The 13,241-nt window shown below is 36.9% G+C and overlaps 1 protein-coding gene and 1 long non-coding RNA gene across 3 annotated transcripts in view; one reads left to right on the top strand and one right to left on the bottom strand.

Moving 5' to 3' along the window:
* Window positions 1–8,698, top strand: part of LOC130435936 (uncharacterized) — a 131,180-nt gene extending 122,482 nt beyond the window's left edge. The window contains exon 3 of the long non-coding RNA XR_008908900.1: window positions 8,563–8,698. This is a non-coding gene — a long non-coding RNA (uncharacterized LOC130435936). The remainder of the gene's footprint in view (window positions 1–8,562) is intronic.
* On the bottom strand, window positions 1,384–13,011 carry treh (trehalase (brush-border membrane glycoprotein)). 2 transcript variants are annotated; one of them, XM_056766832.1, is made up of 15 exons: window positions 12,823–13,011; window positions 12,346–12,446; window positions 12,118–12,265; window positions 11,743–11,830; window positions 11,563–11,663; window positions 10,475–10,567; window positions 10,044–10,160; window positions 9,804–9,926; window positions 9,664–9,713; window positions 8,559–8,759; window positions 6,886–7,103; window positions 6,349–6,460; window positions 4,741–4,853; window positions 2,710–2,763; window positions 1,384–2,282 (listed from the first exon to the last, which is right to left on the bottom strand). In XM_056766832.1, the coding sequence occupies exons 1-15, from the start codon at window positions 12,900–12,902 to the stop codon at window positions 2,145–2,147; spliced, it is 1,737 nt and encodes a 578-aa protein (XP_056622810.1). In that variant the 5' UTR covers window positions 12,903–13,011; the 3' UTR covers window positions 1,384–2,144. The 2 variants fall into 2 exon arrangements, with proteins under 2 accessions (XP_056622810.1, XP_056622809.1); XM_056766831.1 differs by lacking the exon at window positions 12,823–13,011 and having other exon boundaries at window positions 4,736–4,853; window positions 12,346–12,510.
* Between the last annotated feature and the right edge of the window lie 230 nt (window positions 13,012–13,241).

Genomic DNA, 13,241 nt, shown 5'->3' with positions numbered 1-13,241 from the left:
CTATATACTGTGAACATTAATGTACAGGTGGTTATGAACAGATAACAATATAGACTATACAATAGTGCAAGTGACTTGAGTGTGCATTAGTTACAGACATTAGCTATTAAAGTTACAGTGCAGTAGATGAGTTGATGCGGTTATTAAAGGTACGGTGCAGTAGATGAGTTAATGCAGTTATTGAAGTTATAGTGCAATAGATGAGTAGATGCAGTAAAGATCAGCCCAGAACTACACGGAACAATCTTGTTCATGATTTCAAGACAGTTAGGACCAAGCAAACCATATGTAACACGCTATGCCACAATAGATTGAAATCCTGAAGCACCCGTAAGGTCCTCCGGCCCGTCTGTCTCGTCTGAAGTTTGACAAGGAACATCAAAACGAGTCAGAAAAGGCTTTGACGAAAGTGCTGGGACTGCTGTGAGACAAAAATTGACTACCGTGTTTGAGGGTGAGAAATGTTGACTATGACCCCAAGAACAGCATCCCTACAGAGAAGCACAGTGTTGGAAACATCACACTTTAGGGCTTTTTATCTCTGCTATGGGTACAGGATGACTTCACAGCATTGAGGGGCTGAGGGACGGGCCAGTGTACCGTAAAATCTTGGACGAGAACCTCCTCCCCTTAATTAGATCACTGAAGATGGGTCGTGGATGTGCCTATAACATGACAAAGATCTAAAACATATTGCCAAGACAACCAAAGAGTGGCTTAAGGAGAAGCAGAGTAAATGTCCTAGCCAGTCTTTAGAACATCTGTGAAGGAGGCTAAAACTCCAATTTGCTGAGCGACAGCCAAGAAACCTTAAAGATTTACAGAGGAGAGGACTTAAATGTATCCTGACACATGTGCAAACCTGTGACCAACTATCAGAAAAGTTTTACCTCTGTGCTTGCCAACAAGGCATTCTCCACAAAGAACAAAGTTTTGTTTTGCTCTGGGATCAGATACTTATTTCACTGACTGAAATGCAAATCAATTTATAACCTTTATATAAAAAGAATTCCCAGATTTTTTTATATACCCTCTCTATCAGCTCAAATAAACCCACCATAAATTATAGACCCTTCATTTCTTTGTATGCAGGCAAATTTACAAAATCAGCAGGGGATCAAATACTTATTTCTCTCAGTGTATATAGATATCAACTTTTGTATAAAGAAATCTGTTGTTTCAGCATTTATTTAGAGATTAAAGTGAAATAAGTCAATTTAATACCTAAAAAATATCTGATTAATCACGTTTGATCGTACATAACATTAATGTTTTTAAATATACTTATTTCACATTTAATCTCCAAATAAAAAAGAAATAACAGATTTCTTTGACATTTTATATACGAAAGCCAACATTCTGATAAACGTACTGCAACAAATGTCTACATCAAATAGATTTTTTCTTTATTTTAAGATTAATTATGGCCTTTCAACATTTTAGTTCAGCATTATTGGGACCTCTCATGTCTAACAGGAGGATATTAAAAAATTGAATTATATTATCAAACACTTTACAGTCTTTAATGTTAATCAAAGAACAACAACAAAAAGAGGGTTTTGTAGCTTGTTTTGTAGTGCATTTAATTTTTTATTTAGCATTAATGACATTTTCACAACTCTTTGAATTTATTTAGGATTTTATTTAACACGTCAAAACACTGTGCTTACGAAAATGCAAGACAAAACAGGCTTTCTGACATAATCTTGTGTGTTTATGTTCATTCAAGCATGAAAGAGAATTTAATACGGTTGCTGTGCTGTCTGACAGAGAATCACTGACGTAGACTGTGTACACCAGACAGGACCGCTGTCGCGTTGCATTTTGCCGCGTCCCCCAGCTAGAAATTGTGTAAAAGAGCAATTGTTTCAAATCACACATAAATGGTAAAAATCCTTTATATAAGAGTGTGATTATATTATGTAACGCTAGATAATGGATGACAAAATAAATGGATGTTGCCATAATCTGCAAAAAATGAATCTTATGCGTTAACGGTCCTTATTTAGACTATATATATATATATATATATAAGATTATAAGATATATATATATATATATATATATATAGGCAAAGAGACGGTTGGTCACCCTAGATTCAGCGGTTTTAGCCTTCTGACACAACTGAACAGAAGCCAAGCTTTTCAGAACAGAGTTTTCAAGGTGGGAACTAGAAGCCCAATCAGAACACCCGGACTCAGGACACGCCCTCCAGAGCTCAGCCTATCACCATACTGGTTCAGCAGCTGAAGAGCAACACCATTGGTCCATCCAAATCCCAACTATGACAGAATGAAAAAAAAAAATGACTCAAGTAGTGAGGTAATGACTTATAACTTCAAAAAAGGGTACAACTGTCTTGCTGAATTCCTGCCAATCTAAAAGTAAAACATGGAGCTCATCAATAAGAAAACAAAGCAGTCTACATAATTGCAATAAAACCTTTTCTATGATGTAACTTTTGATCATTCCTCCATGAACGTGGCGTTTGATGATCTGAGCCTAAATGATTTTCTGTCCCTCCTCCAGACGCTCTATTGGTCCTCAGGGCGTCAGAGTAAATGAGATTCTACATTTCAAGAATGGTTCTGCTGGCTTGAAGAATTCTAATTTACCCCTAATTCCTCCTGAGATTGAAACGTCTCAGATGAGCTGTGCCCAGCATGGAAGCAGAATTTGAATATGTAAATATGAACAGACCATTAATACCTGAACTTCATATTCGCCACCTCCTCCGGGCTTTCCATCACCGGTGACATCGTACTGTAACAAGGACATAAGGTGAGGAGAAGGGATGAGCAAGAGAAAGAGTGAGTTTAATAATACTAAGAAAAATGTAAGTAAAACAGTTAAAACGTGTATATTTGTATTAATGATGTACATTATGGATCAGTTTGGGGTTGCTGTGTGTGCTATAAAAGATATTACTGTGTTGTTGTCTTTTAGAGAGCAATGAATGAATGGGGATGAGCTATGCTCTGGAAATACATTTTTCAAGCCAAACCCGACCTTTTGCATCAGACCTGTTCCCTCGACAAAGAGCCAACAGGATTTGTCCGGTTTCTGGATCATTGCCCAATTTTGTTTATAAAGAATCTTCACAAATAAACACTTATGAAATACATTTTTGGCTATAAACAAACCACTAGGATGTCACAAATCACCACGCATCTGACATGCTGCCTGGTTAGTAAAGTTCTTGATATAATTGTGCAATGTTGCATTTAATTTTTAATCTAATTCTGTAAATATTTGTTCTGATGTTTGTGTAGTGCTTAAAACATGACCTTCATTTTTATTGTCTAATGCTTTAAAACAATAAATCATTTGTGGAATTAATTACAGGTTATGTCATTTAAATATTCACTATTCAGCCGTTGCGATTAAGTGAAATAATAAATTGAATGGTTTTCATGTTGTGTTCTTAACTGGAACTGCGGTTTTATTTAATTCTTATAAGTAGATCTTTACTTAAAGCCACAATATGGAATAATTTTGTTTTGAAATATCCAAAAATCACTAACACAACTGCATGAAATATATCACACTGTGCAATTACATTATCCCAAATGTTTCCAAGAATGTGCAAATCCATTCCAGAATAAGAAACCCTATTTAAAATAATGGCTTGTCCCTGGTCTCCTTTGTATTTGTCACATATCAGTGACTTCATATCCTCTGCGCCGCACTACCCTCAGTTTCTGGTTGTAGACATTCAGAAACACATAAATTCAGAAGTGGTTATACAGCATCTGTTGTTCTGGATCACGATTAATCTTTGGCGAGTAAAGTAAACCCAAAAAAGCGTAAACGTAGGCCAAATGAGGCAAGGAGGCTTATGGAGAAACGAAGAAATAAAACAAGGATTCATTTCAGCGTGGTGTTTTCAAAATGGAGAGAGCTTCGCAACTGACTTGGACTCGACAGAGACTTCGCTCTCGGATGTGTTTTAATAGATGGGTAAGACATTTTTTATTTATTGTACACGAAATGCTCATGCACAGATTATTTTAATAGTTATGAATGCAGTTACCCAATTAAATACAGTATATCTCGCACAAAAATATTTGGCCAATAACGTGGGTTCGTTCAAATTTACTTTTAAAACGACGACTGTATAACTGTTTGAAACACGTAAAACTGTGTAGAATTACGCTATCAAATCAATTGATCCAATATCAGTCGCGGGCTGACGTAGCATTGCATTACATTCCACGTTTCTTGCAAGTGAATTCATTATGATGACTTAATTCCATTCATTACCTCATGGCCGATCTCCATACGCCTATGGATGGTGAAAATGACATGTCCCATAATTCCACTCTCATATATAACATCGTTTAGCTTCGCCTTTTGATGTCGTTTCAAAAGTGCGCCATCTATCAGTCCAAATATTCCATATTGTGGCTTTAAAATATATTGACCAAAATAAGCAGCCTGATGTCATTTTAAATTTGTTCTTGGTTTATGGCCCCCATGTAATAATACATTTTACTGAAACAATTACATTAATTGGTTTGAAAAAATGCATTTTTAATCACTGTGACCCCAAACTCATTCTTGATTCTTGACTGTTGCCCTATCAATTGTTAACAAACCTCGAAACAATTTAGCTTAAATAGATGATTTCTAGCGGTCTTTGCAGATTACACTGCATAATTTTACCATCTTAAAACTATGAAAACTATGCACACCTGCACTAAAAACTGTAAAGAAAGAAAAAATTCACGTAGACCTTGCCTTCTCATACATGGCGTCATATTTGTCGTAGGCCAGCCAGTTGGTCTGAATCCATCGTTGGGTCAAATCAAAGGCGAGCTCTTTAGCGTGGGCCGAGTCGAGTGCGGAGAGCCCTGAGACATATGTTGATGGATGGGGTGAGAAGTGGGCGGGTCATTTAAATGGCAAAATCTACAGAACATCATTAATCACACCTTAATAGCCACTTCACAAACTCAGAGACAAGATGTGACGGCAGGTAAATTAAATTCTGAAGGCAATGTGATTTAGTTCACATGTTTAACCCACTGAAGATTCTTACTGTTGCTTCGAGTTATAGTATTAAGTGCCTGTCAGAAGTTCATGTGAAGAGCAATAGCTATAACGATGGACAATAACATTGTTTATGTTATACTTGTGCATTATAGTAACACAATTTAAATGTGCAACCCGTTTATATTCAAGTGGACTTTGATTGGGTGCCTTTAGAATCAGAAAGAGCTTTATTGCCAGGGCACAGGTAACAAAACTTTAAAGATATTAGGGCTGAATGATTTCAAAAAATAATCTAATTGTGATTTTTTTTAATCAACATTGCGATTGCATTTTAATATGTGATTATTAAATACAGAAGATAAGGTGCTTAACAAAAAGAAAATTAATAAATCATGGTAACCAACGCATTATTAGACAGATATACCATAAACTATAGGCCAGGCCTAAAATGATATTAGTTGATTGACATATTTTTATAGAACTACCCCAATCATACGAATATATAAAAAACGTTATCATTATCATGACAAAGCACTGACAAATAAACTTGGTGTAACATGAAAGTCATTAATCGCAGACTACATTATAAATACAAAACAAAACTGTGGCTTTGGGGGAAAGGAGAAAATCCAGCGTACTTTTAATGCTTTTGAGATGTTGCTGGGCAGCTCCGATCAGGCCCGCATCACACTGTGCATCCCCATAATTAATCGCAGTCTTTGCAAAGAGGAAACTGCGTTTCACCACATCGCGATTTAATCGTTCAGCCCTAAAAATATGTATAATTTTTTTTAAGTACTGTTACAACTGTGGTGTGGATGCCCTTATTCTCTTAATCTTTACAGATATGTTCCTTGATATTTGAGAGACCAGAAGCAACTGACCTGTATTCTAGAGAGATTACCACTCCGAAACATCATGCACAGTACGACCAGTTAACGTTTGCTTTTACAACACACTGAATCTACATTCACAACCTATTTTATTTATGTAATGTGACCTATAAAACAAGCTAATCAATAAAAAAAGTAGAAACTGTGGGACTTGATGTTATGGATTGGGATTTACGAATTAGTGGATGGTAGCGGAGTGATAAAAACGCTGGATGCTGGAGATGAAATTGACCTGTGAGTGAATCTACTGGTAAGACAAAGGAGTGCGTAGTCTAATGCATGGTCTACATACAAAATCAGACCACATGATTTGATTATGTAATGTGTGTAATACGTAGTGTGTGCATTTTAAACCAAAAACATGTTTTGATGTCATTTGTTAGACGAATAATAAACAAACAACGGTCCGTGTTTTTTCTACCCAGATTTTTAAAAGTAGCATGTTTGGGAGAGCGTATACCTTCTATTATCATGTGTTGAAGAGGAGGCCAAGCATTAGGCATGTCCCACTGCTGCCCACTCGCCTTCAAAGATGTGGGGACCCCATTCGGATAATCCAGACCACCACTTCCCTAAACAAAGATGCATGCTCCGAATCAGACAGGATATTAAACAACAGCCTGATATCTGTGCATTGAGCGCCATCTGGTGTTACATCAGAGCTCTGCACTGATTCAAATGGGCTTGTGGCATCTCACTTTTCTGTGAAACCTTAATAAACTGTTGTCTTGGTTATTTGTGGCTTTTTGCAAATGAACTAAGACAACAAACTGGGAACTGAGCAAAGGTGTTGCCTATGAGACTTTATTGAATATAAAGAAATAACCATTTTAATTAATTCGCAGTGTGTGAGAAAGGTGCTAATGAAAGCACTGTCAGGTCATACTGTGAGACATCTGGAGCGTGACTGCAGTCGTAAGCAGGGTTTGGAGGTATCGCTCACGTAGTGCAGACAATGGTTACCCAGTCAAGAGTGTCTTTAATGTGATAGAGTTACCTTAAGGTACTGCATGGCCTGTTCTCCCATCTCAGGTTTAGAGTAACAGCGTGCCCACAGAGGTGCCATGTTGGACGGGTAGAAGGATGTGTGTGGGGACTGGGTCACAAGGCTGAAATCGAACCAGGCTTTTCTCTCTGGATCCCACAGTAAACTTTCAAGCGCTTTAATCCTGGCAGAAAGCGCCTGATCATATTCTGCTGCCTTCTGCTCATTACCTACAAGACCCAGATCAGAAATAATGACAGGGTGATTTTATATAACCCACAAACCACATCATCCAAATGCCATGTAATTCTTATGATTCTATGTTTTTATCTCAGAAATTAAAATCATGTATCAGTTTTTTTTATATACAGCAGTATGTACAGTATAACAGATGAATATGCACATGTATAGACTATATGACTGTGATCATGAAGAAAAATATGATCTTAACATTTAAATCAAACTATATAATGCATGGATGATTAAATGTATAACCTTTATGGAAAAAAAACTGGCCAAAACACTATAGAAAATCTACTGGTTTCAATGGGAATTGTATTGACTAATGGAAACCATAATGGTGTCTACTGATATGTGATGGACCCGATTGGTAGCATGTTATATTCTATTGTACGAAGCCCAAAATACTACAAAAAAGATTTTTTGAATTGTTCGTAATGGTATTTGAAACTTTTGGAAACATGTTTTACAATTTAACCTATAAGAGAACTCCCACATTTGTCCTTAAGAACATTATTGTTGCATTTTAAAAATATAACATTCCGTTTTCTTCAAGATACACAGCCTCCCCATCACCACTATTATTCGTAACTTGTTTGGTCCACATTTCTCGAACAAACTGACATAAAACAAGTTATATGTAATGGAGACCATGTTATTAAAACATTACAATTGTAAGAGGGTTGAAATCTACCAGAAACACTACTGACACTACAGCATGTGCCAAGCAGGAAGATCACAATTTTGGAAATGTTGTCATGGCAACACACCTAATCCGGATGTCACAAAGGGATTCCATTGGTTAAATCAAGGTTAAATCAAGGATAAATCTTTAAAGGGATTGTTCACTCCAAAATGAAAATTCTGTAATTTACTCACCTTCCAGTTGTTCTAAATCTCTACGAATTTCTTTGTTCTGATGAACACAGAGATAGATATTTGGACGAATGCTTATAACCAAACAATTCATGGACCCCATTGACTACCATAGTAGCAAAACTTGCTTTATAAATTCTTTGTTCTGTCGAACACAAATAAAGATTACAATGGTAGTCAACAGTGCCCCAGAACTGTTTGCTGTCCTACATTGTTCAAAAGATCTTCTTTTGTGTTCAACAGTTTTATAGTGTAGGACAGCAAACAGATCTAGGGCACTTTTGACTACCATTGTAATGTTTTTTTGCGTTCATCAGAGAAAAATAAATGTATACAGATTTGGAACAACTCGGGGGTTAGTAAATGACAGTGTTTATATTTTTGTATGAACTATCCCTTTAAGGGTTAAATGGGGAAGTAAATGGGAAAACACCAAAAACTGGACTGAAACAAGCATCTGCTTTATGAGCATCACAGCTCACCGTTAGGCCATGACGGGACCCTTACATTAGCTTATGAAGGTTTTAATATAGATGTGTATTTAATAACCAGAGGTGTGTTTTCTTTACCCAGGGTCCTATAGAAGGAGGCTAGCAGTCGCTCATTGCGGCACATGATGGCATTGAGGTCAGCAGGCAGGATGGAGCTGGTCTGAGTGTCACGCAGGGTGCCACTGTTAGCATTCAGACTGTCTATGTACCAGCGTGAAGTGAAATCCCAGCCTGACTCCGCTCCTGCTTTTAGTTCTACCCAGAGTTTCTGCTGAGCCTCTGCAGTGAATAAATAGTGTAAAGTATTCTTGGAAATTTTACAGTCACAAGTGTTTTAAGTGTAAATAAACAAGAGTACTGTAAATAAACAAGAGTACAGTAAATGATTAAGTACAGAATAGCATACAATGTTTTACAAAAAGGCAGCTATGGTTGCCTTATCTCTGTAAAATATAAAGTAAACATCTAAACTAATTTAAAGCTTATACTGTATACAGAAATAAACTGTTCATGTTTATTTAAATGTCATTAAATAAATAAATACATTTCACATAAAAAGCAAAAACAAAAAAACAAAAACAAACAATGAAAATATTTACTTTCATATTGTAAATACTAGAATAGCAAAAAATTAAAAACAAACCATTAATAATAATTTATGTCAAATCACAAGACAAAGGGGATGTTTGTCAACTACCCATATACATACAGCTTTACATGCAGAAGCTGATAAATATGAAACAGTTCAGTCTAAATTTACTTTCCTCAAAAAACAAAAGCTTGTTGATTAAGGTGAACGCTTTTATTTTAGAATTCATTTTTTTGTTTAAGTCAAGTAAATGAATGTCAGAAATGACCTAAATCAGATCTAAATAAGACAGAGTTTAATAGCATCATGAAAAATTTGTCCAATTCTGGCCCTCCTTTCATTTCAAACCTGTATAACTTTCTTTTGCAGAACACAAGATATTTTGAGGAACATTGGTAACCTAACAACATTAAATCCCACTACCTTTCATTGTACGAACACAAAAACGCCGACACATTTCTTAAAATATCTTACCAATGATTTCCACAGAGGACAGATATACCTTGAAAATACAGTCATGTCATTCAAAACCTGTATAGTAATTTTCATTTTTGGCTAAATTCTATCATCTACAAGAAGCATCTGGTTTCCTACCTGTTGACAGACCCTCTGCGAGTTCAACATCATCACTGTAGGACTCAGGCCTGCACAGAACATCAGATCATTTTATTTGGGCAAAATACAAGACATGTCATACATGAGTTTTACTCTAGGGCTGGACAGCACAGTCTCACCTGGGCCCTGCCACCTGAACATCATATCTAGTCAAAATGTGTGTCTCTCCATTCTTCACTACAGCATGAGAGCGATTCTGCATCCAGAAGCTGTACTCCTTCTCCAGCACCGGCAAAACCCTCCTTAAGACACACACACACACACTCACAGATCACACGCAGTGCAGAGCTGATGAGACCAGTTGCGCCGCACCGCAATATTCACAAAACCTACAGGAGGGCAATTTTTGGGAAGGTAACCTAAGGAAGTCTTGATCTTCAGTGACCTCAAAGAAGCTTTCCACCATTAAGGATAGAAATGGAGGCTGACTGCGCCTCTCATAATAAATCCGGCCACCGTTGGGGACAAAGCCGTACCTGAATGGAATCAATAACGAAATATAGTGATAAAATAAGAATAAAATATTGAATAGAGTAGTTTTGCTTAAACAGTGCTTACTTTCATTTCAAAGAACAACAATAAAATCCCATTCTCATTAATTGGGGTAACAATACTCAAAACTGTATTATTAAACAACATATTGGCCTTTTAATAGATTTTGGGGACTTTGATGTGGAAACATGTCGAGCATTAGCAGTTTTATCGACTCAGTTAATTTCGCAAAATATCCAATTAAACTAAGCTGTCGAGTTGTGGTCTCACACACACAAATACAAGAAAAATAGCACACCTTTCCACCAGGAACATGAAGTTCAGAATCATTCCTCGAGCTGTCTCAGTCATTTCTGACAAGAGAAGACCATTTATAATCCAATACGAGTCCCTGAAGAACAAAAATACAGAGTTAGCAACATTATAAGAAAATAAGAAAGGTTACCTTTCCTAACTCACTACCCTGATGCTGCCGGGATCTGGATGGTTGTCAGGGTGTTGCTATGCATCTGTTGTGTGAATATTTGCTGATTGGTCGTGATATTCAGTGTGCCCGCATCACTACAAAGTCAGAATTTTTCTAAAATTTGTATTATTGTTTGAAATGGTAACAACAGAGTTTCCTTTGTTCGTGTACACTATGGACCGCATACAATGCGCTGGCAAAAAATTCATTATCATGAATGCGTGCATATCATACATGCATGTCATGCATGTGCATTCCTATTCTTGCAGTTATTAGTTTAACCTCCGTGTCTTGGGAGCGCCGATTCAAGGATGTAGTAGAAAAACTGACCCCTGTAGGCCCAGAGAGAGATATTGAAATATGTCGTAATGCGCATGCGTCAAAACCCGTTTGTATCTGTATGATTTGAAGGAAGTATACTTTGCAAGGCTGTGCATTCGTCTGTTAAAGTAACACACTGTAGTATTTCTACCTAACAATAATGTCTCTATTTCTGTGGTAGAACAACTTCTGAACCGGATGGATTCTACTGCCACTGCTACATGAGCAGTCTTATAGCGGCTACAAGTACTCTCTGGAAGTTCTGTGTTCGAGTCGGCACACAGAGCCCCGCCCATCCACTGCCTGCAGAAGAGTTTCCAAAAGACGTATATTCATTCGCCGATGTCATCAGTTTAATAAATTAATTCACATGTATTGTGAAAGCTAAAAGGAAGTTTATACAGCAACATCATTTACGACACTGGTAACACACTATTGCGCTTATCAACCACATGGGGGAACATGTGAGCAAAAGTTCTAAAGTGCTGCTTTAAAAAAAGAAGTATGCCACTGGCTTTAGGGGTTCGCATCCAATCCTTTAATCCTCAGAATATGAAATTGCGTTTGTAAAAATTTTTGTGTGGTTGGGGGGGACTAACCAGTAGTAAAGTTCTCTGAAGCGTCCTCCAGGCACAACAACTGGATGTGGGGTGTAAATCTGCGAGTACAGCTCGGGGTGTTCTCTGACATCATCACGGATCTGTACAGTAAAGCAATAACAAACATTAGATCATTGTTCTGGCTTTTTAAAAATATCGAACCATGTTTTTAAACATTACCTTTCGACCTAATGACTTCCACAAACGATGCAGTTCTTCGGCCCAGCGACGATATTTGGGATCAGAAATATTGGACAAGAATTTTGGGCTTTGAAAAAAAATTTAAGTAGTTATCTCAAAAGTATGAAATCATTGAATCAGGCTCATGTATACTAATGACTTGAGAAAACAAATAGTTTTTTTAAGTTATTTATAGTATGGGTTCGCATTTTCATTTTCCATACAATGAAAATGAATGGGGACTGTGGCTCTTTATTAGCTCAACAGGACCCTAAAGTGGTAGTTGACACAAGAATGAAAAATCACTTTCTTGCCCTGTACAACAATTTCATTTTTGGGCGAACAATCCCTTTATGTAATAATAAGTCCTCTTACTTCGAATGCCAGTCCGGAGGAGTCCACATCTCAAACTCTTTTCCCGGCTCTTCAAAGTATACATTCAGGAACTTTAGTAGTTCTGAAGATGGGACAATCTTGTTTGGGAAACCAGAGGTCAGATTCTCAAAAGCTTCCACAACGACCTCTACAGGTGGAAAAGCAGTGAGCGAGAGAAACCAAATCACAACATTCAAGCATTTCAGAGAGTAAACGTCTTAGACGCACCAGGACGAGCTGTCAACTTCATATCTACAAAGTGCTTGTCATCATCAAAGAGCCGAGCCATCTGTATCTGTTTGAGGATTTGTCCAGTACAGTAGATCTGACTGATAACAGCAAACAGACATGTGAGGTTACAATAATAGACGCAGTTCCTCACAGGCGAGTTCACATATCAAGATGAATAACTTTCTGCTGCTTTAAGCTCAAAGTTCAGCTTTATAACATCCTACATTGCACCAGTGTTATCAATGATTCAAAGTTCAGAAATAAGAATATGGAAGTATTTTACAATTCACTGAGAACCATCTTCAACATTAGTCTTAGCACAGGAATAACTTTCACAAATCAATTACCAAAAGTAAGATTACCAATGTAAGACCAGCGACATACTTGTGTGTTATAATATTGAGTTTGTCCTATTAGAGGATTCAGAAAAAGTTCTTTGATGGTCAAAACTAATGATGCGATATGGGAACTAACCTGTCACAAGGTTCTGGGAGTGCATCTCCATATGAGAAAAGCAGAATAGATGAAAAGATATTCACATATAGCCAGTGCATTTTCAGATAAAACCTGATGGATCTGATGGTTCTTTACCTATAACTTGAGTTTAAAGCTCCGTTTGTGAGCAATGATTACAGTGTCAGAGGACAGTTTAATAACACTTGTCATAAAAAAAAAAATCACCAACAGTTTATAAGCACACTGACCCGTATGAAGAAGATAACATCACGTGGGACTTAGTAATACCAAGTATAAATTGTGTAACAGAAACAAAATTGTAGGAAAGAATTTAACAGACACTGCCATCTAGTGAAACAAAGCAGTACTGTCACAAAGGGTTTAGTATATGGATAGACTTTCATTGATGCAAGTAATGCTGTGTATGTAACAAATAC

The sequence above is a fragment of the Triplophysa dalaica genome, chromosome 14, assembly GCF_015846415.1.
Source record: "Triplophysa dalaica isolate WHDGS20190420 chromosome 14, ASM1584641v1, whole genome shotgun sequence".
Lineage (NCBI taxonomy): Eukaryota > Metazoa > Chordata > Actinopteri > Cypriniformes > Nemacheilidae > Triplophysa > Triplophysa dalaica.
Note: the sequence above shows the minus strand (reverse complement) of the source record. Positions and strands in the feature narration are given on the sequence as shown.

Coding starts and splice junctions, on each gene's coding strand:
- treh (XM_056766832.1), bottom strand. CDS start 12,902: ATGCACTGGCTATATGTGAATATCTTTTCATCTATTCTGCTTTTCTCA. Junction 7,104..8,558: donor CTCCTTCTATAGGACCCTGG/GTAAAGAAAACA, acceptor TGGGTCTTGTAG/GTAATGAGCAGAAGGCAGCA. Junction 2,283..2,709: donor GTGGCGAATATGAAGTTCAG/GTATTAATGGTC, acceptor ATTCTGTCATAG/TTGGGATTTGGATGGACCAA.